General features: G+C 42.9%; 1 protein-coding gene across 2 annotated transcripts in view; it reads left to right on the forward strand.

Moving 5' to 3' along the window:
• MYO16 (myosin XVI) overlaps positions 1 to 26,265 on the forward strand; it is a 609,548-nt gene that overhangs the window by 522,721 nt on the left and 60,562 nt on the right. For both annotated transcript variants that reach the window (XM_010384748.2, XM_010384747.2), the window contains exons 30-32: positions 1,442 to 1,688; positions 3,628 to 3,896; positions 16,961 to 18,061. In XM_010384748.2, coding sequence (XP_010383050.1) covers positions 1,442 to 1,688; positions 3,628 to 3,896; positions 16,961 to 18,061 — 1,617 coding nt within the window. The remainder of the gene's footprint in view (positions 1 to 1,441; positions 1,689 to 3,627; positions 3,897 to 16,960; positions 18,062 to 26,265) is intronic.

Below are 26,265 nucleotides of genomic sequence, written 5' to 3' on the forward strand. Positions count from 1 at the left end.
CATAACTAAACCTTCAGTAGTGCCATCGGAAAAAAACGCTTTCAGCATTTCAGATATCCACATATCATTTTCCTCTTCAGCCATCATAGTGGAATGTTCTGTTCAACTTTCCACCAGCTACTCAAGTAAAGACATCAAAGTCAATATCATAGGTACCCCTCATATTTGTTATTTTATAACCATGAACTATTTTAAAGCACTTAATATTTTATAGGCTCCTTCCTTTCCCAAGGGCAAGAATAAAGTGTCTTTGCTGCAGACATTGGCTTTCCTGACATTATCAATCTTCTATCATCTTAACCAACTCCTTATAATCACAGAAACTTTTAAAATGGGGAGAGACAGAATCATAAAGTTTGAAAAGATTCTCATCAGAATTCCTCCACCTGCACTTGTCCACTTCACCCATGAGAAGGGGTCACTGTGCTGGCCTTGTACACACTCAGGGCCTGGGAAGCGACTCTTCCGTGAGCCAGCCTGATCCATTTCCACCCTGTGCTGATTGTTAGAAAGTTCTTTCTAACAGTGATTGCAAATATGCTTCCCTGTGACTTTCTTGGTTGGTGATCTGCCCCCTGGAGAGTTAGAGATTAGGTCTGTGCAACTGCAGGCTAAGGAAATGTAATTTCACCTCCTAAGCTTGGGGACATATGAACCCTGGCTCTACTATTCTTTGGTTGTGTTGACCTGGAGGAACTTTCTTCGTTTCACTAAGAGCAGTGCCATTGTGTCTGAAATTGAGATAGTGGTATGTTTTGTCATTGAGTTTCAGAATTGAAGGATGTAATAGAGTGTCTTACAGAGGTCCCTTTAAATGGTGGTCTTTTGTTTTTAATTCTTGTATTTGTTACTGACATTGATTTCAAAGCATTTTCACTCATTTCCCCCAATTTTTACACATTTTTCTAGCCGTCCTTTCCCAGAGAGCAGGATGGATGTCCTGTATTTATGTAGTCTTTTTCCAGAGTCTTAAATATAGTGTTAATTTCTCTAAGAATTAAATCATAATCTTAGAAACAATATATGCGTGATATTTCCAAAGACAAACCCCATAAGCCTTAGGTGTTTATGTAATAATGTGATGTAATGAAAGATGATTCGTGCATCCCAAAATGCTGCAGTTGGAGGCACACCCCAAAATTCTGTGTGGTTTGGACCTAGTTCTTTCCCATCGATTTAACTCCAGTCCATCAGTGTCCAGCTTGTGTTACCAAAAACAGTGTGGAGGCCTTTATCATCAGTATTGCCTGCAAGATCTCATTCAGGTCAAAGTGCTTTGCCTTTAGTGTTATCACTGCTGACTTAGATAAATTCTTATTCTGGGTTAAATGTATCTTATTTTATAACTGCTCAGAGATAAGTATATCGTGATTTTTTGTTTGTGCATGTCTGAGTTTTTCACTTTTCCTCTGTTGACTGACCCATGATTCTTCTATAAAAGTTATCAGAGGATTTTTAGCACGCCAGCACCTGCTTCAGAAAATGAGCATCCGACAACAAGAGGTGACTTCCATCAATAGCTTTCTGCAGAACACAGAGGACATGGGGCTGAAAACCTATGATGCCCTCGTCATTCAGAATGCTTCAGACATCGCCCGGGAAAATGACCGGCTCCGTAGTGAAATGAACGCTCCCTACCATAAAGAGAAGTTAGAGGTCAGGAACACGCAAGAGGAAGGAAGCAAAAGGTAAAGGCAGAGAGCATGCAACTTTAATTACCTTTGTGATTGATTCAATGGAGTCATGAAAATTCACATAGCCCTTAATGCAGAGTTCAATCAAATAATATGAGAGGAGTTACAGGAACAGGCGTGCGTGGTTTGTTATTGGAAACAGCAGCAGTCTAAAAAGATGCTTTCCTGTGCTGTCTTCTCATGAGTTCGAGGCTGTCTGCGTTCCTTCATTCATATGTGATGATGACTGCCTCACTTGCCATGCTTGTGTCACTTAACTACCTCAAGCACACTCTAGTTCTAAAGCATTTACTGTTTCTGTATTAGCGAAACTATATAGCTTGGCTGTTGACATTTTACACAAGTGTTACGGACATAAGGCTGGCTTATAGAAACTTGTGGAAATCTGACTCAAAAAATGGAGATACCACTCTGAAAACACGAAAGAAGTGAACTCAATAGATAGATTGTAAGTGTATTATATATCCCTGTGTAAACTGTCACATCTCTCTTTTCCAATAAAGCAAGCTTTGGGGAAAGCTTTTTATGTAAAAGTTCACTTTAGATGCTTAGCTTAAAATAGAAACATGAAGACCACCTGGTCCTTCTCCATTTGATCATTCTCCTCTCTCTGAGAACGATGAAGACACTCGTGAACCACAACACCCCTAAGAGGGAGAGCAAGGAGTTCCTTCCTTTGGACCTTAATTCGTCGTCAGAGAGATGTTTATTTTGCTATAGAAACTTGGTAATATCTTGTAGTTTCTCACTGAAAATGACTCTCCTTTCCCATTTCTGCTGATGTCAATTTTTTTTATTAAAGTGGAAATGACAATGTGTATCTTGTTAATTAGCTTCAAATATCTCAGTGATTAAATACTGAAAAAAATCCCCTTTGTACAAAAAAAAAAAAAAAAAAGACTGTAATTAAACATTACAGGAAAAACAAATTATCCACTGAGTGCCACGCTTTCACCTTCAGCTCTTTCATTTTCTACATGGGCGGCTGGCTCTGCCTTGTGGTGGATTCTAGCCCTGTTGGTGTTCTGCCACAGAAAGATAGAATTATAAAAACAAATGCTGGGAAACTCCTTGTAGACTGAATGCATTGGCATCTTCCTAGCACATGATTATGTTGACATGTGAAGCCAGAAGAATTTTTTTTTTTAAACAAGATAACTATTAATTTTATATGACTTCCAAAATAATGTGTATTATTTTCTCTGCTGGAACTAAACGGCCACCCCAATTTCTCAATTTGATTATGTATGTATTTTCCGGATACAAAATTAAGTGAAGAAGTATTTCTCTGTTTATTTACTGGATACCAGCAGTTTCCTTGGCACTGGCCAACCGCACAGAGTCAAGGAGGAGAAGTAACAGCTCTGCACATAATTAAATAATTTCTGGTAGAATTTAAATGGCAGGAAAGAGAGTGATGGGGAGAAAGAGAACACTGAAATGTAAATTTCTGAGAGTTTTAAGTAGAGTCTATCCTCCTCTTGCGAGGGGAAATGGTGATGAACTCCCAGTATTTGATGCATCAGTAACTCTCCATTAAGATGGATTTGCCAGAAATTATCATTCAGATTGAAATTCTGGTTTTTTGATTTGCTTAATAATCAGAGTGTGAAGAATTCATTCAGCGAGTGCCTGATGGAAATTGCGAAGGCCCTTAAGTAGTGTTGCGTTTGTGTGAGAATGTTTAAAAAGTAATCATGATGGATATCCCGCAGGCTCATGTGCTTTTCATCACAAAGCCCGAGCCAGAGGACGGGTGGCCTTCTCTGGACCAACTGGTCACCAGAGGGCTGCACACGTCCTCCAGCCACAGCAGGAAGGGCTGCTTGCCAAAAAGCCGTCATTATGTCTGCTTGAGCAGGTTCCTTGTTACCGGAATAATGCATCTGGGCCTCTCTGGCGTGGTGCTGTTTGTGTTTTGTTTCCCCCTAAGAACTGAAGACAAGAGTGGACCCAGGCATTTCCACCCCAGCTCCATGTCAGTCTGCATGGCCGTGGATGGCCTGGGCCAGTGCCTCGCTGGCCCGTCCATCTGGTCTCCTTCGCTGCACTCGGTGTTCAGCATGGATGACAACAGCAGCCTCCCATCTCCACGGAAACAGCCTCCACCCAAGCCAAAGAGGGACCCCAACACCCGACTGAGTGCTTCCTATGAGGCTGTGAGCGCCTGTCTCTCTGCGGCCAGGGAAGCAGCCAACGAAGGTCAGCCCTGGGGAGGGAGCCAGCCTCGTGTTCCGGGCTCGTGAATGCTCTGACTTCGCCTGGGGGCGCCCATGGCAGTACTGTGGCCCTAATGTATTCTTAATAGAAATAAATCCAATTGTTGGCTTGCCAGCAGCTCTTAATCATTAAATATAAATAATATTTATTCAAATCTCTAAGCCTCTTAGGGAAAAGCTACTTACATGGCATTTCCTTAACTCCCATCCCCACCCCTGCCTCCAAAGAGCAGCATCAAATCAATTCAGAAAGTCAGCAGCTATTCCATGTAAAGGTTCACCAGTTAGAAAGTCAAGAAAATGCATCGGGCATTCCAGTTATCACAATCTAATAAAAAATTAAGACTGCTTCATCACATGATAAGTGAAATAATTTACCCAGAGGAGAGTCATCGTGCAGGAAAATACTGTTAGGAAAACTTTTGAGACTAGATTATAAAAGTTTCTGCATCCATTGTCTAGAAACAGGGATGCTCAAAAGGGAACATTGCAGTTTTTCTCAGCCAGATCTCATAGATCAGTAATAAGACAATTACTGTTTAATTATTAATTTTAAGAATTGCGAAAAATAAAGGAAGTGCTTCTTAGCGGAACACTTAGAATTTAACAGATTTTATTGATCACCCGCTATGCATCAGGCTCTACTCTAGGCATGTCTATATCTTTCTTCATGGAGTTTACATTCTAGTGTGGCAAAACAGATGGTAAACATAGTGAAAGAGTAAATACTTTAGAAGTGGATTATTGCTGCTGAGAGAAATAAATAGACCCAGGATAGTAGCATAGGGTGGAACAGGGGTTGAGATTCTAAATGAAACGGTTGGGTAGAACTCACTAGAAAATAATATCTGAACATAGGGTGAAACACAGTTCCTTCAGTAAATAAATAACCCCAAGTACAAAAACACAGCAAATCCATAAGCTCAATGTTGGGATGACTGACAAGAAGGTGATAGGAAGACGTGGGGCAGAGGCCTGAAGCAGTAAGTCCATCCTAGCCAACTTCTTTTTTTTTTTTTAATTTATTTTTAATTGACATAAAATTGTATGTTTTTGTCATGAACAACATGTTGTTTTGAAGTATATGTACATTGTGGAATGGTTAAATCTAGCGAATTAACAAATCCATGCCTCACACAGCCATCATTTCTGTGTTAAGAGCACTTAGTGTCCACTTTTTTAGTTTTTTTTTTTTTGGAGACGGAGTTCTGCTCTTGTTGCTCAGGCTGGAGTGCAGTGGTGCAATCTCAGCTCACTGCAACCTCCACCTCCGGGGTTCAAGTGATTCTCCTGCCTCAGCCTCCCTCAGTACCTGGGACTACAGGTGCCTGCCACCACACCTGGGTAATTTTTGTATTTTTAGTAGAGACTGGGTCTCACCATATTGACCAGGCTGGTCTCGAACTCCTGACCTCTAGTGATCTGCCTGCCTTGGCCTCCCAAAGTGCTGAGATTACAGGCATGAGCCACTGTGCCAGGCCCTTTTTCTTTTCTTTCTTTTTTTTTTTTTTTTTTTAGCATTTTTTAAGAATACAGTGTATTGTCATTAACTATTGTCACCATGCTGTACACTCTTCAAAGTGCTTTTCATTAGTGGCATTTAAAAAGAATAGATCTTTAGGATATTTTTTACTTACAAAATGTTACTGTCTTAGTGTATGAGCCATGTGTCAACAATACTTAGATCAAAGTAGAGGAGAAATTCCTAAAGACTGGGGAGGAGAGTCCAAATGTGTGTCTTTAGAGTCCTGGTGATAAGGACAATAAGAAAAGCTGTAAAATGACATTAGATGAGATCATCCCTAGGAAAGTCTTCAAAGTGGACATCGATGTGGGCTTAGATATAAATTAGAACAGGACCTCCAAAGATATGAGGCATTCTCCCCCGGTGCCACATATACCAGGAGAAGCCCACGATCTGTGGGAGCCACCAGCACCCTCCCTGAGAAAGTGGGGAGCATCTCATCGCCACCATTCCAACTTTCAGGCCTCCATTTTAGATTTGCGGCCCGTATCTCAAAAAGAGGTGATTAGAGTAACAAGAAAGATTTTTGGCAGCTTGCGTGAGGAAGATGGTATCTAAGATGCCAAGACCTGTGAAATGGAGAGGGTGGGAAATTAAGACTCCAGATAGTATCAGACATTGAAAAAACAGTCATGAAATGTGATTGAAAATTGCAGCAAATGCAGAATGGAGCCCCATCCAAGCTTGAGCCCTGCAAACGGGCTCTAGAAATTTGCATAAATAGGCCTCAGAATATCTTGTAACATCTAGAAAAAGCTAAAAGTTTGTGTGCACCTTAAAAGACCACTGCCCTGGAGTAATGGGGGGGCCACTTTGCCACATGTTATGAAAGGAGATCAAATAGTGAGGAAGAAGCTGAGCTCAGAGAGTGCTCTCATATGGGCAGCAAAAACAGACAAAAAAAGAGTCCATTAAAATAAAGGTTACTCAGGAACGACAGGAGATAAACACACACGTGTGCACACACACGCACACGCACGCGCGCGCATGCACACAGACGCGCGTGCACACACGCGTGCACGCGCACGCTCACACATGCGCGCGCACACACGCATGCACGAAAGCAAAGTGACCCCGAACACAAGCGCGCGCGCACACACACGCACGCACACAGACACACGCGTGCACACGCACGCACACGCTCACACATGCGCGCGCGCGCACACACACGCACGCACGAAAGCAAAGTGACCCCGAAAAAGATTAATAAAGAGGACAGCTATAATAACTCTTAAATTCCTTATTACATGCTATCAAAATATATCATGTGATGGCATTAGGCATGCAAGATATTTATGTAAAATTTAGTTTCTTGGATCCTAATTTTGTCAGATATGTGATTATAAGGTACTTAGAGATGCATTTTGTCCACTATGTCCCACCCTGGTGAGCAGACCTTTGAGAAGCTTGTCAAAGGGCAAGTGTATACATGGTTTCCTTTTTACCGTCTACATTGTTTCCTTTTTACCATCTACATTATCTGTTCTTTCTTACAATACATAATTTTTCATGCTGGTTACTTTACAACCGCCACCACAAAAAGAAAGTCTTTGATCTCCTGCAACTAGAGATGTATTTCTGCATTCTGGCACGCCCTCTCAATACCGTATATTTTTAAGAATAAGACAATTAAACAGCTTAATCTGCTCAAGCATGCTTGCTATTAGTTTTTACAGCATTAGGGAGTCAGAGAAGGCCAGCGCAGGAGCTTAGCCACCCAGTCTGTCAGTGGTCTGGGTTTCTAATCCATGATTGCAAAGGTAGCTCCACCCACACGTGGTAAGCCAGCTGTCAGACGGGGTTCTGGTCCCTTCTGTGCCCTTATGTCAGGAGCTGAAGGTGGTTAAGACAGTGATGAAACTGATCCTAGCATCTTAGACATCTCCCTCAGTCCAACACAATCCGAGTATCATCTAAGTCTTTGTTGTTCAATGCAGTAGCCACTAGGCACATGTGGCCAATTAAGTTTAAAGTAAATAAAATTATATACAATTTTAAATGTCATTCCTCCATCATCAGTCACTTTCCAGGTACTCAGTAGCCACAGGTGTAGAACTTTTCCATCATCACAGAAGCTTCTGTTAGACAACCCTGATTCTAAATGCTTCGTGTGTCTACCAAGTGGTGATCTGAATTTTTTGCACCTAGTAACGTCATAAAATTATTCTCCTTTCTGTCAAAAGATAGGAAGAAAATTTGATCACTATTCTAAAATGCTTGGTGAACCTTGGTTTCACAGGATTGAGGACTGCAGCTGAAGTTGGTTTTGTACCTGAGCCATCCTTTTTGGCATGTGAAAAAATCAAGTTCAAGTTCTTTTCCTTTACAAATAAAGCTGTGAATCAGTTCAGATGGTTATAGAGTGAAAGGAGATCTGATTGGAGACCAAGAGCCAACGATTGTAGGGTGACCAGCCCCAAGGTCACTTTAAAGTTGTCTTTGTGTTTATCCTTGTTCTTATTAGCACGTGTCTTTCCTGGTAGGTCCTCACCCAATAAAAATGGTTGTGGTGAAGGAAAACAGTATAGAGAGCAATTTTTTTTTTCTCATTTCCTTTGTGCCTCAAAAGCATGAAACAATTTTGCAGGCCAATAAATGGTAACACTTCTTTGCAAACTATTAGCAAGCTAGAGACAACTATTTAAAAGTACCATGTTTTTAGTAGGCCGGTGCAAAAGGAATTGCGGTTTTGGCCATTGAATTAAAGCCTACAGTTGCTCTTTGCAAATAGTGGCTAGGAAAGGAAAGATAGGGCTTCGTTTTCACTTCCTCTTGGCTGGGGCCTCCCAGCTGGAGTGCTGTTCTGCAGAGTCCATTCCTCACACACCGGGTGCAGCCTTTCTCCCAAAGACGGTTAACATTCTCCTGAATTGTCTCCTGACCGAAGTTAAATATAAGCCTGCATTTCATGTGTGTGACTTTGAAGAAGTGACTCAGTCTTTCCAAGCCCATGTATATCAAGGAGCAGCAACCGCAGAAACACGGCAGTGGCTATTTCTGGGGAGTTAAGAAGCGAAGGACTGTAAAGCCTCATTGCCCAGGACATAGCAAGTGCTGAACAAAGTTACATGCATTTAGCTTTGTTGTTAAGCCTCTGACAGTCAGTTTCCTCATTTGTGAAATGGATACTAAATTCTAAAATGTGGGACTTGCAGTTAAGTCATGATGTCAGTGGTGCTGTTCCTGGGTTGGAGTGACCGTTGCTCAAGGTGAAATTGCAGAAGCAAGCTTTTCTCAGGCAGCTCTAGTCCTCACTGTTCGCCGTTCTATGTGGACGCTTCCACACTCAACCTCCCTTCAGACTCCCAGCTGTCTCCTCCTTGGAAATTATACCTCAATGAACCTATAATTTTTTTTTTTTTTCAAAAATTGCTGTACAACTCCATTCTCCACAAAACGCAGTTTACCTGTGTAGACACAATCATGATTCAGCTCTGTGGCTTAATTTGGAAATAACTTTATTTCTTTTCTTTACTTTCTTCTTTCTGTCTTCATTCTAGAACAACATGTGTCACATAGTAAGCACTCAACAAATACTTATCAAGTGAATACATGTTACAGAAATCTATTTCTCTACACTCTCTTCATTAAAAGAGAATTTGCTTCCTATCAGTATATCAGAGGGAGCACAATTTGGCAAGGTTCGAGAATTACCCTTGAAATGTGTCAAGGCTGGATTTGTCTGCATAGTTTTAACAGAAGCCCTTAAAAAAATTTTTTTTTCTATTATCTGAAAATGGACAGAAATTAGGTCTTCTGTGAATGCTCTTCTGAGAAATGTGTTGCTGGGGATAACAGAACACAATTGCACAGTTCACCACCTATGTCGCAGTTGCACATTCAACAAATAGTAATTAAGTGTCTTCCATGAGCCTGGCTTCTCCCTGAGGACCTGACAGACCAGGTGGGGAGATAAGTGGTCAAACAGATTACAGGGGAAGCACAGCCACAGCAGTGAGGATGTGATAGGTGCCCACCGGGCCACAGAGTGCCTTGCCCTCCGTGGAAGCTGCGAAAGGCTCAGGAAGGGCATGTCGACAGCATCAAGTGTAGTTGGGAGGGTAAAGGTGGGGGCAGGGAAGGCAATGCTATTGCCTGAACTGCTCCTCCCACCAAGAAAGAAAAGTTGTAACAAGGTTGCGATATATGATTGCTCAGTAGAAGTCCTTTCTGTCCAATTTGCAACTGGTTGTAAATCCCTCCTACATCCACTCACGTATGCAGCCTGAGCAGTCAGCTAGCAGGCCCTTAACTAAGCATCTTTTATGTCCTAGGTCCTGTGCTCTGTGCTACGTTTGCTTCTGCTCTGAAACTCAGCACAATCACACTAGAAGTGCTGGAAAATGGAGGAGAGTCACATATGCAGACACTATTTATTTTGGATGAACAAGCATCTCATTCCTCCTTTTTCTCACAGATTAACTATGCAGGTATTTTGTTCTTGTGAGAATGGGACCAAATAACTTATGCACAGAAGATGACTTAAAAGTCACTGACATGCCTTTGCAAAAATACCAGAAGGAAAATATTTTGTAGGAGAAAATGTAGATCTCCTAACATGACACACATGTCCATATCATTCTCCAGCAGTTCAGACAAGAGGCAACTTTATGATGTAATGAGATGGCTTCAGAATGTAGTCTAACTCATAAGCTACTGTTAGGATCCCAGAACCTGCCCTCAAAGTATTCTGTGATCGTGAACTGTCTTCCCTACTCCATTTCATTGACTTTATCAAGTAGTTGCAAATGTTTTATGCATCAATATTAGGACAAAAAATTAAGAAAACTGTTGATGTAAATTCATTTTTAATAACCCTCTAACCAGTATTTGCAAATGAACTTTTAGCATGTGTACACGTGCACATGCACCCAAACAAATTAAATTAGACTTTAATTTGTTAACTGTGGTTTTCTAATTTTAGTTTATAAAGAATGAATATTTCCAGTTCTGACCCCTAGAGATTCCATTTTAACTGTTATGGAGTAGAACAGGATAATGCACTCTAGTGATCTGATGTTACTGAACCCCAGACCACACTTTAAGGAACAGTTCTATCTCTCATGGTAAGTTTCTGGTTGTGTAGCGGTGATAATGTTGGTCATGATGGATACTTAGTGATGTTTACAGTGTGCAGGCATTAAGCTAAGTGTCTTTCATCTGTAGAATGGCCCTACCTAGTAGGACTGTCATCATGACCCTATGTAGAGAAGGGTATTAAGTCACTGAGCAGTGGTGTAACTTGTCCTATGTCACATAGGCAAGCTTTGGACCCTTGAGTCAGGTTCTCAACAGCCTCTCAACAAACATGCTACTTTTATTTATAATTGTTTAATGCAAAAAGGCTCTTCACCACATCTGAAGCAAACTTTCTTTTTTTTTTTTTTTTTTTTTTGAGACGGAGTCTCGCTCTGTCGCCCAGGCTGGAGTGCAGTGGCCGGATCTCAGCTCACTGCAAGCTCCGCCTCCCGGGTCCACGCCATTCTCCTGCCTCAGCCTCCCGAGTAGCTGGGACTACAGGCGCCGCCATCTCGCCCGGCTAATTTTTTGTATTTTTTTAAGTGGAGACGGGGTTTCACTGTGTTAGCCAGGATGGTCTCGACCTCCTGACCTTGTGATCCGCCCGCCTCGGCCTCCCAAAGTGCTGGGATTATAGGCTTGAGCCACCGCGCCTGGCCTGAAGCAAACTTTCAGGGAATACTATAGCAGTTACGTGTTGTCACATAACAACCCACCCAGAATTTACAGATTTATATACAGTAGTGATTGTTTTACTACCCCTCTCAAGCTCTGCGTATCAACAGAGATCACTGAGGTGGTTGTCATATGTGGTCCTTCATGCAGCAAGGTGGCTGGAATCATCTGAAAGCTGGTCATGGGCATGTCTGGTGCCTCAGCCATCTGAGGAGAGTGATTCCTTGGGTGTCTCTCCTGTCTATGTGATCTCTCTGCATTTCTTGGGCAGCATGACAGCTTCAGGGTATCCAAATTCTTTCACGGAGAGTCAGTGCTTCGGGGGCATGTGCTTTGGGAGAGAGAAAGCGGTAGATGCAGCCTCGCTTTGAGGGAGCCAGCGTGGGAGGTGAGCAAACTCCCTTCTGCCACGTTCCTTTCATCACCTCAGTCCCAAACACCCATCCAGGTTTAGGAAAGGAGAAACAGATTCTACCTGTGGAAAGGATATACTGTGGTGGCCAAGGTGTTGGAAAGTACCGTCTGTGTCAGTCCACCCTCTGGACAAAACAATTTGTATTCCCTCTCTCATACAAACTATACTCACCCCTCCCCCAGACTCCCCAAAGCCTCCTGCAGCATCACAGCTGGCTCAGGTTCAAGGGCCAGATCGCATCATCTAAATCAGATCCCAGTGTGCCAGTGCCTCTGGTACGATTCCTGAGAGAGAAAGCGCCTCAAGTGTGTCCTCTTCCATCTGAAGACTTAATGACCAAAAAGACAAGTTGCCAGATCCCCCACACAACCAAAATACACTGGAGGGACAGGCAGAGAATAACTGTGATGCACGCTTCTGTTCAGACACGGGAGGGAGATCAGGTGACACACAGCGGGCATCGGTGGGTGGCAGTTGTGAACAAGAGCTGGATACATGTTGCTTGTGCCTTCATGAGGATTTAGTCCAGTTCGCAGACTGGAAATAATTTTCCATACCTCTTAGCTCTGTGTTCTGGAATCTTGGCACCCCCCTTTTTGACTAATAATTCCCAATCCACAAGAGGTGATTTATGGTTGGGAGGCTGGTAGTTTTCTCAGCCTGCTTCTTCCTTATCAGGGTTGTGTTGTTGCTGTTGTTTAGAGGTGAGGTCTTGCTATGTTGTCCAAGCTGGAATGCAGTGGCTATTCACAGGTATGAGCATAACGCACGGCAGCGTTGAACTCCTAGCCTGAAGTGATCCTCTTGCTCAGCTTCTGGAGTAGTTGGGACTGCAGGCTCACATTGCACCTGGCCAATATTTTGAGAGACCAAAGTTTCTTCATTTTTGTGTGCACGCTGCTCCTTTCAGTGTAAACTGATACATTCATTTAAAAGCTTTGTGACTGTCTTGTGAGTCAATGCATAATCCACCTTATTAGTGAAAAGCCACATCCACAAATCTTTCTGATGGATGTTGCTGATGTTACTGAACCCCAGTAACTGGGGAAGCTCACTGAGTATTTCTGTGCGTCAATGCCCTTGATATTCTTAGACCTGTGGTTTTGCTTCCTTGAGAAGCCCTATTGAAGCCCCTCCTTGGATTTTTCTGTGTACTTCTTGAAGGATCTCATCAATGTGTGCTTGGCTTCATCTTTAGATCATGTTTTTCTGAAAATTCCCTGATTTTTATTTCTGCTTGGAAATCTTTTCCTCCCTCCTTCCCTCCCTCCATCCCTCCCTCCCTCCCTCCCTCCCTCCCTCCCTCCCTCCCTTCCTTCCTTCCTTCCTTCTTTTATTGTTTTTGAGATGGAGTCTCACTCTGTTGCCCAGGCTGGAATGCAGTGGTGCAATCTTGGTTCTCTGCAACCTCCACCTCCCAGTTTCAAGTGATTCTCCTGCCTCAACCTCCCAAGTAGCTGAGACTACAGGCGTGTGCCACCATACCCAGCTAATTTGTGTATTTTTAGTAGAGAACAGTTTTCACCATATTGGGCAGACTGGTCTTGAACTCCTGACCTTGTGATCTGCCCGCCTCGGCCTCCCAAGGTGCTGGGATTACAGGCATGAGTCACCGCGCCTGGCTGGAAGTCATTTCTTAGCATTCAAATTATTTGCCATCTGAAGAGCCTGGCAGTGAGAACCATTTTATTTTTAAACTCAGAAGGTTCTTGTTCCTCTATAGTGAATAGTTCTTTCTTTACTTTATCTCTCTATTCTCATGATTTACTCTAGGCAGCTAGAGGAATCCAGGAGGCAACTTTAATACTGCCTGGAAATCTCCTTAGCTACATCACCCTGTTCATCTTCTGTTTTCTATTTTCCACATGACTGCAGGTGAAATAGTATTGCTAAACTTAACACTGTGGCTAAAATGTTCTGTTCCCTCCAGCTTCCAACATCTTCCTCACTGTTCTTTAGGCCTCATCAAGAGCTTTTTTGAGGCCACCACGCTTCCCCTCATGGTCCCTTCAAAGCTCCTCCCATGGCCCAAAGCAACTTCTAAGAGTTTAAGGGTTTTTTTGTTTTTGTTTTTGTTTGTACAGCAGAGTCCACTTCCAGGTAGCAATGTCTTTATGAGTTGTCTATTGTTATGTAACAAACCTCTCCAACTTAGTAGCTTGAGACACCAAAATAAGGTTATTATATCTCTCATGGTTCTAGTATTTGGCTGGGCTCTGCTGAGCAGTTCTCAAGGAGCCTCTTTCATCACTGCAGTCAGATAGTGGCTGCAGCTGTGATCACTGGAAGTCATGGTTAATTACATCTCTGGTGTCTGGGATGGGAAACCAGATAGCCGAGGGCTGGAGCAGATAGGAATCCTCTGGCTCTCCCTCACCTCTCTGTAGCCTCTCCACAGTTCCCACGGCGTGGCTGCTTCAGGGTGTACAGATGTGTACATGGAAGTCAGGGCTACCTAGACATGTGTCCCAAGGGAAGGAGGGGGCCAGGTCGAGGCTGCATTGTCATTGGCCCAGCCCCAAAAAGCAGGCAACATCATCTTCTAATCATTGTATTCATTGGGGCAGACACAGAGACCCTCCCAGGTTCCAGGTTCTGGAAGAGTATGTGGGACTGAAAATATTATTGAAGCCAGCTTTGGAAAATACAGTCTCACAAATCCTTTAAATTATTCATCTCTTCAGAGCAACTCTATAATCTTAAGGTTAAAAATGGGGTTGCTTTATTCACTTTCTAGAAGCTCAGGGGCTGCTATGTTTTAGCCCATTGAAAGTCACTGGAATAATGCTTATTAATTAAAGAACTGCACACTTTGGGTACTTTCTATTCTTAAGAGTTGGCTGCTTTGGGGAGCCCTGTATAATACTGACTTACAAAGATGTCCATTGAGTTCAAAAATTACCTTCGTTCTTTTCCTTTCCCATTTGAATGATTCCCGTTGTTTTCTGGTGACAGTGTGTCAAGAACTGAGCGAAGCACTTTACCTACAATATCTATTTTATTCCTTTGAGATACACACTCATATCACCATTTTATGCATGACAACCCTGAGACTCAGAACGCTTTGCCCAGGAGCTCTTCTAAAATGACAACCCTGCCCCACCAACCCCAGCACAAACACATACAGTTCTGTGACCCTCACTCTGGCCTGTTGGTTCTCATCTTCGTGGCCTGTATCACATTCTAACATACTGTAGAACTCACTCATTTGGCGTATTTCCATTTTTGTTGTGGTATGACTCTTCCCACTAGGGTAGAGGAGGGTAGGGAACTTATCTTTACTCATGAATGTGTCTCGGTAAATACTGGTTGAATGCATATGACTCAGTGAATGAATAAAAGGCCATGCTGAGATTGGAACCCATGTCCATCTGATTCCAAAACTTTAATTTTAACCATTAGACGGCATTGTCTTCCAAAAACTGGGTACAGAGACTGCTGTCAAAATGTGCAGTCACCGTGAGGGAAGAATACAGTGGCCTCAGTTAAATAACTCAGGAACTCAACAAAGGCAGATGTGCCTCTATCAAGAATCCCTACAGATTCAGAAAATACCAAATTAGTAAAATAATTGAAGGTTTGGGAATTTGGGTATTTCTAAGACTCGAAATAATGTTTCCAAAGTTAACATCTCTGTTATCAGAGAAATTATATTTATTTAATAAAACATTATTACAATTTACAGAAAAAGCATTAGAAAAGAAGTCTTGTGGAATTTCTTTTTTGACTTAATTTTCAATAATTGTTTTAAACTCATATTTAAGTAGTTTTGTTCCATCGCTTTTGAAATTCACTCTTGTAATAACATTATGCTTATTTGTTTTTCTGAGTATGGCTTCTTTTTTTACCTTCAGAAGTTTCCCCTTGAAAAGTTCTTAGGGAAATGTTATTCTCTTGGTTTCCTTGTTAAGGATGTGTTTCTGTTAAGTATTGAAAGGTACTGATTGTAAAACCTGTCCTCCCTGACATTTGAACAAAATCCTTTTCTAAAGTCTCTCCATCTACACAAGTGTTTTATTGTTGTTTTGTTTTGTCCATTTTACATCATATTTATTATTTATTTATTTATTTATTTGAGACCAAGTCTCACTCTGTCACCCATGCTGGAGTGCAGTGGTGCAATCTCGGCTCACTGCATCCTCCACCTCCCAGGTTCAAGCGATTCTCCTACCTCAGCCTCCTGAGTAGCTGGGACTACAGGTGCACACCACCAGGCCCAGCTAACTTTTTGTATTTTAGTGGAGATGGGGTTTCACCATGTTGGCCAGGCTGGTCTCAAACTCCTGACCTCAGGTGATCCGCCCACCTTGGCCTCCCAAAGTGCTGGGACTACAGACGCCCGCCACCACACGTGACTAATTGTATTTTTAGTGGAGACAGGGTTTCACTATGTTGGGCAGGATGGTCTTGATCTCCTGACCTCAGGTGATCCGCCATCTCCAAAGTGCTGAGATTACAGGCGTGAGCCACTGCACCCAGCCCATTTTACATCATTTAAATAATCACACTCATTTCTGACAGGAAGCTTCCATATGCCACTAACTATTTTTTTTTTTCCTTTAGTAAATGTGAAACTTTATTATGACACCAGGAAGCAAAAAGCATTTTAGTATCTACTTATGCCACATCATAATTGCTATGGTATGAACTGTTTGTTGACAATCACCTATTATTATACTGCTTCAAGGCTGAACAACTTTTAAAATTTTACCTTTATTCTTTGGGCTTTACATAGTCTTTTTTTTTTTTTTTTTTTTTTTTTGATGTTTACATATTTTTCTTTTTTTTTTTCTTTTTTTTTTTTATTGTACTTTAGGTTCTAGGGTACATGTGCATAACGTGCAGGTTTGTTACATATGTATATTTGTGCCATGTTGGTGTGCTGCACCCATCAACTCGTCAGCACCCATCAATTCATCATTTATATCATGTATAACTCCCCAATGCAATCCCTCCCGCCACTAACTATTAATAGCTAATTGGTCAAGTCTCCTGAGTTTCAAATCATAAGGACCAGTTCAACCCGTATGTTATGTCACACCTGTGTTAGGTCCTAAGAATCCACACCTAAGGGTGTTCCACCACCTGATCCCTGAGTGTCCCTTCCCCACTGTGTCTCCAGGGACCTCACCTCCGCGGCCTCCGTGGGTGGCTGACGTCCTGGAACCCCCTGACGTTCCACTGGACACCCTCCTCCGGGGTGGGAGTCTTCTTCGTCTCCAAGATCAAATCTCTTTTCTCGGTGGTGGTCTCGGGAGTTCAGGTTCAGCCGGGGAGCCTAGCGGGTGGAGGAACATGCAGGCCCGGTCCCTTGGGATTCTCGGGGCGCGCGGCCGTGGCTCCGAGGCGAGCCCCGGGCGAGGTGGGCACCCCTGGGCCTGGCACCCACTGACCGCATCCTTTCCTGCCGCAGCTCTGGCCCGGCCCAGACCGCACAGCGACGACTACAGCACCATGAAGAAGATCCCTCCTCGAAAGCCCAAGCGCAGCCCCAACACCAAGCTCAGCGGCTCCTACGAAGAGATATCGGGGTCCCGGCCCGGGGACGCGAAGCCCCCGGGCGCCCCGGGGACAGCAGCGCGCGTTCTGACCCCCGGGACCCCACAGTGTGCGCTGCCCCCGGCCACGCCCCCGGGGGACGAAGACGACGGCGAGCCGGTGTACATCGAGATGCTGGGGCACGCGGCCAGGCCCGACAGCCCGGACCCCGGGGAGTCCGTGTACGAGGAGATGAAGTGTTGCCTGCCCGACGACGGCGGCCCACGCTCGGGCTCCTTCCTGCGCGCATCGCCGCCCCTGCTCCACGGCGCGCCGGAGGACGAGGTGGCGGGGCCCCCCGGGGACGCGTGCGACATCCCGCCGCCCTTCCCCAACCTGCTGCCGCACCGGCCGCCCCTGCTGGTGTTCCCCCCGACCCCTGTCACCTGCTCCCCCGCCTCGGATGAGTCGCCCCTGACACCCCTGGAGGTGAAGAAGCTGCCGGTCCTGGAGACCAACCTCAAGTACCCCGTGCAGTCGGAGGGGTCGAGCCCGCTGTCCCCGCAGTACTCCAAGAGCCAGAAGGGCGAAGGCGACAGGCCTGCGTCCCCCGGCCTGGCGCTGTTCAACGGGTCCGGCCGAGCCTCTCCGCCGTCCACGCCGCCCCCGCCCCCGCCCGGGCCGCCCCCCGCGACCTTCAGACCCTGCGCGCACTTGGCCTTCCCTCCGGAGCCTGCCCCGGTGAGCTTGGGGAAAGCGGGGCCGAGCGCAGAGGCGCCCAAGGTCCACCCAAAGCCAAACTCTGCCCCTGGGGCCGGGCCCTGCAGCTCCTTCCCCAAGATCCCGTATTCCCCAGTGAAGGCAGCCAAGGTCCAAGCCAGGAAGGCCGGCTCCAGTGCCTCTCCCCCCGCGCCCTACAGCCCTCCCAGCTCCAGGCCTCTCAGCAGCCCCCTGGACGAGCTCGCTAGCCTCTTCAACTCCGGGAGGAGTGTGCTTCGAAAATCCGCGGCGGGAAGAAAAATCAGGGAAGCCGAAGGTAAGCGGAGTAGACATCCCCCCACTCCTTTTGCATGGACACTGTGCTTGCGTGCACCTGTGTACATCCATGTCTGCACAGATGTGAAAGAGTAAAGTTTCAGGTGATGACCGTGGTCGTTCAGAGCAGGTATCAGCTTGAAAAAAAAAATCATATACACCCACTGTGACCAAATAAGTAGGAATTAATATTTCCGTGTTGCAGAATATGACAGAAAAGGCTCGTGATACAGAAAGACACAGACCGCAACTGGATTTAATAAATTATAACTTGATAAATGTTCGACAGAGAAGATTAAATGTTAGCTACTGATTTCTTTTCTTTTTTTTTTTTAATTCTTCCTTATAACATGAAAGTGGTATTCTCTGTAAGTTTCTATTGCCGATTTCCGTTTGATGTACAGTTCACAGCTAACCCCTCATTGTGCGGTTTGCCATCCATCTAGCTTTGCCTGGCGGTATCTGGGATGATGACCTATCCAGTTACTACCCTGCGCTTAATGCCACTCGGCTGTGGGCTGTTTGGGATGAACTGCTTTTCTCCTGGTCGTGTGCCATCCAAGGAACACTCTAACGCAGCCCCGTTATCTTTGTTTTCTCATCCAGTGACTCAGCCCACAGTGGGGTTTGCAGGTGGGAATCAGTCCACTCAAGTGAGCTCCATGACAGGCTGTTGCCTGCCTTAGAAAACATTTATTTTGTGTCCCTGTAAAAGAAGAATGTAGCTGGCAAAATAAGATTTTCATGATGACTTTTTTTGCCAGTCTTTTGTAACTGGCTAACCACATGGCTCTTCCTTCAAATGACACGGCCTCGGTGCCAAAGGTACTGTTTTTGCACAGATTCCTTTAATAATCACAAAGAATGTCTTCATCTTCCAAAAGACATGTTAAGGTTTGTATACAAAGTCAAAATGTTTTCCCAATGGTGTGTATTTTGGGGAAGAAGTTCATTAATGAAAAGGATCTTCTCTTTAAGAAAAATTATAACCAGTCTCTTCCATCATGATGGCATTCGATCCCCCACTCCTCTCCAGGTGAGGCAGGAGGATAGGATCTGGAGGCAGGGAACCTAAGGCGCTTTCATGTCGACTCCCTAGAACTCAATTGAAAGGAAAACTGTAACTTTCCATGCCTAAGTAAAAAAAGGACACCAGACTACTCCCTCTGCAAACCCCCACCTTTTCTGCACCACAGATGGGAAATTGGCTGTCCACAACCAGTCAGACTTACTGCAGGCAGAGTCTTCCTTTGTGTAGAAATGCAACTCTACAACTTCACCTTAGCTGCTGTTCCATTGCTTTTTGCAACCAATCAGATGTTTGCAGAGGAGTGTGATCTTTTAACTTCACTTCAGCCTCTGATTGGAGGCCACCACTTTATTTACATGAGGTGAGCATGAAGTGGCCAATGGGAAACCTATAGGGGGTATTTGGAGCTGAGAAGATTCTGTGTCTGGACCCTTGAGCTGCTGCCCAGCCCAATCCCACACTGTGGAGTGTACTTTTGTTTTTGGTAAATCCCTGCTTTCATTTTTTCGTTGCTTCATTCTTTCTTTGCTTTGCGGGGTGTTTTTCCAATTCTTCGTTAAAAACGCCAAGAACCTGGACAACTTGCAGTCAAGACCCTCTACTGGTAACACAGGGTAGATGGCAACTGTGGACATTCTTGTTTTATACATGGAAAACTTCACGGTGGAGAGGTTAAATATCTTCCTTAGGGTTAAGTGGTAGGATCGGAAGTAGACTTTGATCTACAGTGTAGTAACATTTTATGCATGCATTAACCTGCTCCTTCACCAAAAGAAAATACATAAATATGTAAGCATTCATCATTTGATTAGCAATATTACTTTAGGTACAAAAACTAGAACATCTAGAAAGCAATCTGAACAAGTGAAAAGTAGGTCAAGACTAAGAACCTTTAACAATGAATGAATAACCTTCTCCCTATTTATTCTTCAGACAAAGAAGCTAATTGTTTGTTTAGCTAACAAATTCTTCTTAATTGTAGGCCATTAATAAATGAAATTGTATTTGTAAATAGTAGAACGTTTGAATTTCACAAATCGTGTTTCATTCCAAGGAACAAAATGGATAAGAGAAAATCATTAAATGAACAAATTAATATTTGCTTTTAGAACTAAAAGTTTATTAAAACTTCATGAACCTCATTTTATTGGAGAATGGAATAGGGTGAATTCTTTTTGACTCTATTCAAGGAAGTGAAGTTAATGAATTTCTAGACAGACCTCATCATTTGGAAATCCCAAAGTCTACCCCTCAGAGGATAGCGAGAATTATAGTGAGCCCTCCAGGCATAGTGTGTAAATTTGCTAATTATATTTCCCTGTGGTGGTATTAACCAGTATTTGGGAACACACATCAAAATCTCAAGTACAACATAGTTCAACTATAATTATAAGACATCTATTTTCTTATTGTAGGCTTTTCTGCAATACTTTTTTCATGTGAAAAGATTGGATTGAGCCACTTATGACTTTCTCAAAAATATATGAATTGGCAACTTTGGCCACTTGCACAGTTGCTGTAGTAATAGAAAACTTAGCAATACCAGACCAGGTCATCCCCACACACCAGATTATGGGAGTCTTAACTACACAGTTGAGAAGTGTATAATAATTCTTTTTTTTTTTTTTTTTTTTTTTTTTGAGACTGAGTTTTGCTCTTGTTGGAGGGCAATGGCACAATCTTGGCTCACTGCAACCTCCACCTCCCAAGTTCAAGCAATTGTTCTGCCTCAGCCTCCCGAGTAGCTGGAATTACAAGCGCCCGCCACCACGCCTGGCTAATTTTTGTATTTTTAGTAGAGACAGGGTTTCACCATGTTAGCCAGGCTGGTCTCAAACTCCTGACTTCAGGTGATCTGCCCGCCTCAGCCTCCCGAGTAGCTGGAATTACAAGCGCCCGCCACCACACCTGGCTAATTTTTGTATTTTTAGTAGAGACGGGGTTTCGCCATGTTAGCCAGGATGGTCTCAAACTCCTGACCTCAGGTGATCTGCCCGCCTCAGCCTCCCAAAGTGCTGGGATTACAGGCATGAACCACCATGCCCGGCCTAGTGTCTAATTCTTTATGGGCTGTGATGAGGGAAATAAGTTTACAAGTTCGGATGTCATGTTCTCATGGAATAGTTCAGGTCATTCTTTTAGAAGGTAGGAGAGGTTAAACATAAGCTGTGGAAGGAAAAGCGTTCGGTGCTGGTGCTCAGCACTGGTGCTGGTTATATGACTCTTAAAGTTTACACAGTTTGATCCTGAGGTCAGTAATCCATTTTCTTCTGAATGAATGCAATGACCTTTTTGGAATTTCTTTCAAGTTTTAAATCTTTGACTGTACCTTCTTTATGCTTAAAGGCATTTTTATTTTCACCGTGAAATAGCTTTTTTTAACCAAATAATACAGTGTGTGGCTAATTTACCCTTCAGGCTTCTTAAATTAACTAAGGTTCATTTTTTTGTTCAGTTTTCATAGGGGAAAATTATTGCACAAATTTTGCAGAAGGGTTCAAAATGTTCTCCTTGGCTGTTTGGAACAGTGACCACAACAAGATTAAACCGCTCAGTAATTCACTACTTTAGTTATTTCTGGTTAAAATATAATGGGCTATACTGTACGGTGAGTTGTGTACAGGAAGCAAGGGAGTTTCTCGTGTGATTCTACTCCGTTACTATTCCATAGCCTTATATGTAGGATTTCACAAATTCTGTGTTGCCCAAACCAGTTCATTTTCTATAGATTCTTGGATATGCAATTGGAAGTATAGAAAACCATGCAGATTCTAAGAGTGGTGGACACACGTATAGGAAAGATATGATTGTGCAGATGATGGATGTGACTGCAGTCTGAGAAGAAATGTTTGCAGCAAGGAGTTGTAGTGCTTACTGTGTGCCAGGCACTGTCTGAAAAATCTAATTCTCACGACACTATAAGGCATCTGCTCCACTTATCTCCATTTTACAGGTGGAAAAACTGGGCACAAGGAGGTTAATCTACTCGCTCAAAGTTTCTGTGCTCATGGGGGACAGAGAATGACTTGAGTGCAGTCAATCTGTCTCTAAGAGTCTCTTCCCCTAGCCACCTATGCAATGCTGCTCAGACCGCAGGAGAAAAGAGACAGAAAAAAAAGTTTTAAAATTAATATTTGTTCACTGAGGAGCAACGAGTCATAGTCATAAGACTTTAGTTGAAGAGAATTGTCCCATAAACTCAAGAATGCCAAGCGCACTTTATACTGATTATGGGGATGTATAACTCTGGGATACAGTCTCTAGGCTACTTGGCCCTTAAAATTAATATTGACTAAATGTTTAATTGTCTGTGCCATTTTGGATATAAAGATCCCATTAATTCACAACACTTTTTTCATCTCATGTGATGATGTGGCTAATATTATTAGGCTAATTATTTCTAGTCGTTTGGTTTCAAAAACTATGAGACCCGATTCAAATGGTGAATGAGAGTCCTTGGCTCCTTCAGGCCACTAGGGTGCTCCATTGCTCTGAATGGCACTTCCACGTCTGGTTGAGTTTATCCAGAATAAAGTGAAATCACATGAGCATGTTATTCTCTACTCAGTGAAAAAGATCAGGAAGACTGGGTCTCGACAACAATGCAGTACATCTCAGAAATCTGGAGAAGAAAGTTGAAGACAGCCTGGCCAAATTAATGAAAATCAGATTCAAAATATTTTTTTTTAATTCAGTTGTATTACTTTCTGATACAGTGTATCCTTAGCTGATAAGTTATAAACAGGTGCTTAAAAATGATGTCAACAAAAAAACTGTAATGTACAGTATTTCTTTGCATATAATAAGTGACTATTAAATAGTTGTTTGAGTTAAAATTTACTATAAAAGAGCAGTCTGCCATATAAATCTATTTGATAGAACTAACTCTTGTGGCATTTTTACTTAATAAGGATCACATAAGCTAAATGGAAGTCCCTATTAATTTCAAATATTTTATTTGATTACATAAATATTCTGAATAAGAACATTTTGAGTTTGGAGTCAGAGTATTTTATAAACAATTTTTTACAATATATTTTTATTCCATAGGGCCATTTGTTTACAAAATAATTGTTTTTCAAGTTTTCCTTATGGAAAATTTCAAACATAGACCAAAGTATAAACAATAGATTAATGAACTTTCTCTGTGGCCCATCCCATTTCATCTCTACTCCTGCCCATTTCCCTCCTCTGGCACTGGATCATTTTGAAGTGCATCCCAATGTCAAATCAGCTGGGCATGGTGGTTCATGCCTATAATCCAAGCCCTTTGGAAGGCTGAGGTGGGAGGATCACTTGAGCCCAGGTGTTCAAGACTAGCCCTGGCAAAGTAGCTAAACAGGCCTTGTCTCTACAAAAAAAAAAAAAAAAAAAAAAAAAAATGAAAATAAAATAGCCAGGCATGGTGGCATGCACCTATGGTCCTAGCTACTTGAGAGGCTGAGGTGGGCAGATCGCTTGAGCCTAGGAAGTTGAGGCTGGGCAGATCGCTTGAGCCTGGGAGGTTGAGGCTACAGTGGCTGTGATTGCTGCACTACACTCCAGGTTAGACCACAGAGTAATACACTGGCCAGAAAGAAAGAAAGAAAAGAGAAAGAGAAAGAGAGAGGAAAAAAAGAAAACCAATGTGAACCATTTAAATAATATATATTGAAACATTTATAAATATTTTATCATAGATGTTCTTTAGGGGAAATAAAGCATTTATTCTTAAGGCACTGTAATAAGTGCTCAGACTAATCAATCCATTTCAGTCTTCACGAGCATGAAACTGCTATTCATGACAAAAGCCTGATTCTTGAAGCCAGGGCATCATTTTTCACGATATAAACAAAATAATTCTTGGGCTAGCATTCCACCAAGCAATGCAACTCTGCAAATTTCTCTAAGGGAACACTTGCAGACATCCCCTTCTACAAAAAAAAAAAAAAAAGATTCTAAATATTATATCAGGTAGAACTAACTGTGAAAGATCAAAATTCAAAGACACACAATTACATCCTAAGTCAATATCGTATGGGTTTCAGATGCTTCTATGCCACATCAAGTACAGTTACCCATTCATTGTTTAGCGACAAGACGCAGGATGCTTTAGAATGACTCAAATGCCCCTGAATTACTCACGGAAACCTGGGATGTGCTCCAGGACGGTGTTTGCAAATTGCTATTCTCTGCTCCTGATGTCTGCAACAGAAGTTGCAACATTATCATCATTTAATCTCTGACACATTGAAACGAGACTGAAGTATGAGGCATTAGTCTGCCTTATGCAAATCTTGACATCCCATAATGGGATGCAGAGCTTAGCATCCCCTAGGCTTCTTGCCTATGTGCAGGTCTTGTAGTGTTTTATCCTGTCTGAAGCAGTTAAATCTTTTTCACTCCCCTTGATGATTTCTCCCCATGGTGATTTATTTGAGTGTGGGGAGTTGGGGGCGGGAGTGCTCATGAAATTAGAAAAAGTGTGGAAGATGGTTTACTGATATGCTCTTCTCCTGATGATCTGTGACTGTCTGAATTCTTGTCTCATACAAAGTGAGGCGCTCCTCTGCATTCCAGAACCATTTTAAATCAATGTAAAATCTTCCTCATTTTCCAAATGAGTAAGTCCTTTGGGGAAACCAGATTAACATCCCCAGAGAAGGGGGGTCTCCATTTATCACTAAATGGACAGTAAGCAAGGAGGAGCTGTGTGAAGTTTCTTCCCTTGCCATGTTAATAAACCTGGGCTTGACAAGAAGGGAATATGTCTCTTTGGAAGAAAAGGATTTTTTTTTCTAATTTCTTTGCCTCTCTGCAGTAGTCAAGAGTGCCTGTGCCTGAGACTTGCAGCTATATATTTCATTGTTTTTAATTCCCTAAATGTCTAATAGAAATAATACTGTGTTCATCTACACTTTGAAATTAACTTTCAATGTTAATATATGTATCAGTAACCCAATTTATCTATGTTGAGAGCACAAAGCTCTTTCTTCCCTATATTAATTAGAAATATATATATTTTTAATGTCTAACGATTTGTTGTGAATGTTTGTGACATTTTTCTCCTAACTTATAACACTTTCTCTGTATAAATGCCCAATAATTCATACAGGGAAATTGTGCAAGCAGGAGGCCTATAAACCAGACTTGTATTAACTTGTGGAGTTAATTTCCTTACTGTCATCCAATAAGCTTAATGTAAGCACAGGGATTGCCACTGGAAATCCAAAACACTGATAAACAAATCTGGCATTGCCTCTGCCCTCTCACAGACCACATCAGAGACAGAAGGTGCATCTACTTTCAGTGAAAGAAATTCCAAAGAGGAGAGAATTTCTAACCAGAGGGCCATAAACCACTCGTGGATTCATAGTTGAGCTCCAAGTGGCCCATGAGCCCCATGGTGTACGTGCACTTGTTTGGGCAGAGGCTTCATAAGCTTCATCGGATCCTCCCAAAATGTCAGTGACGTGGGAAAAGTGAGGAGCCTCTCACTTTTTTTTTTGAGATGTGCACTCACAGCACTTTCTGCAGCTAGAAGAAGAAGGAGGTAAATGCCTGAGAGAATCTGAGGGCCTTGCAACCAGAGCTGGCAGAAGGGCAGGAGGAATGCTAGAAGTGGATGACAGGCGGATAGAGCTCTCTAGGTGCAGAAGTCAGGGTAATAGACGCTGCAGGCTGATGGATGAATATAGGGTGAGACATGAAACTTCAGGGTGTGTCATTCCTTTAGAATATTACCATGAATTTTGAGGAAGAAGGAGGAGAAAATGACTGCCCTTGCATGGAATCAGAGCAGGATAAGCTTTGTACTTGGAAGCTCCTTGTTAGCTTGATGACAAGGCTCTGAATTATCTCCATTGGTTCTCTTCCGTCACACAGGAATTCAGCATTAACTCTTAGCATCTTTCCTCCAAAGTGCAAAGAACCAGAGGAAGAAAATGAACAAAAACAGTGCTTCTAGGTACATATGTATAGTGAGAAATACTCAGATATACACTGTGACATGTTAATGGCATTCTGGTCATAATATAAACAGCTTTTTGTAAGTGGTTATCTCCTGTTGACCAAGCATATTGACATCTCCTTTCTCCCCCGGACCCTTACATCTCGGTGAGGTGGGTGAAGCAGGTGTTACCATCCCTATTTATTAATGAGCAATCTGAGACTTTGAGGGATTAAGTGATTGTCTC

Source organism: Rhinopithecus roxellana, chromosome 18 (genome assembly GCF_007565055.1).
Source record: "Rhinopithecus roxellana isolate Shanxi Qingling chromosome 18, ASM756505v1, whole genome shotgun sequence".
Classification (NCBI taxonomy): domain Eukaryota; kingdom Metazoa; phylum Chordata; class Mammalia; order Primates; family Cercopithecidae; genus Rhinopithecus; species Rhinopithecus roxellana.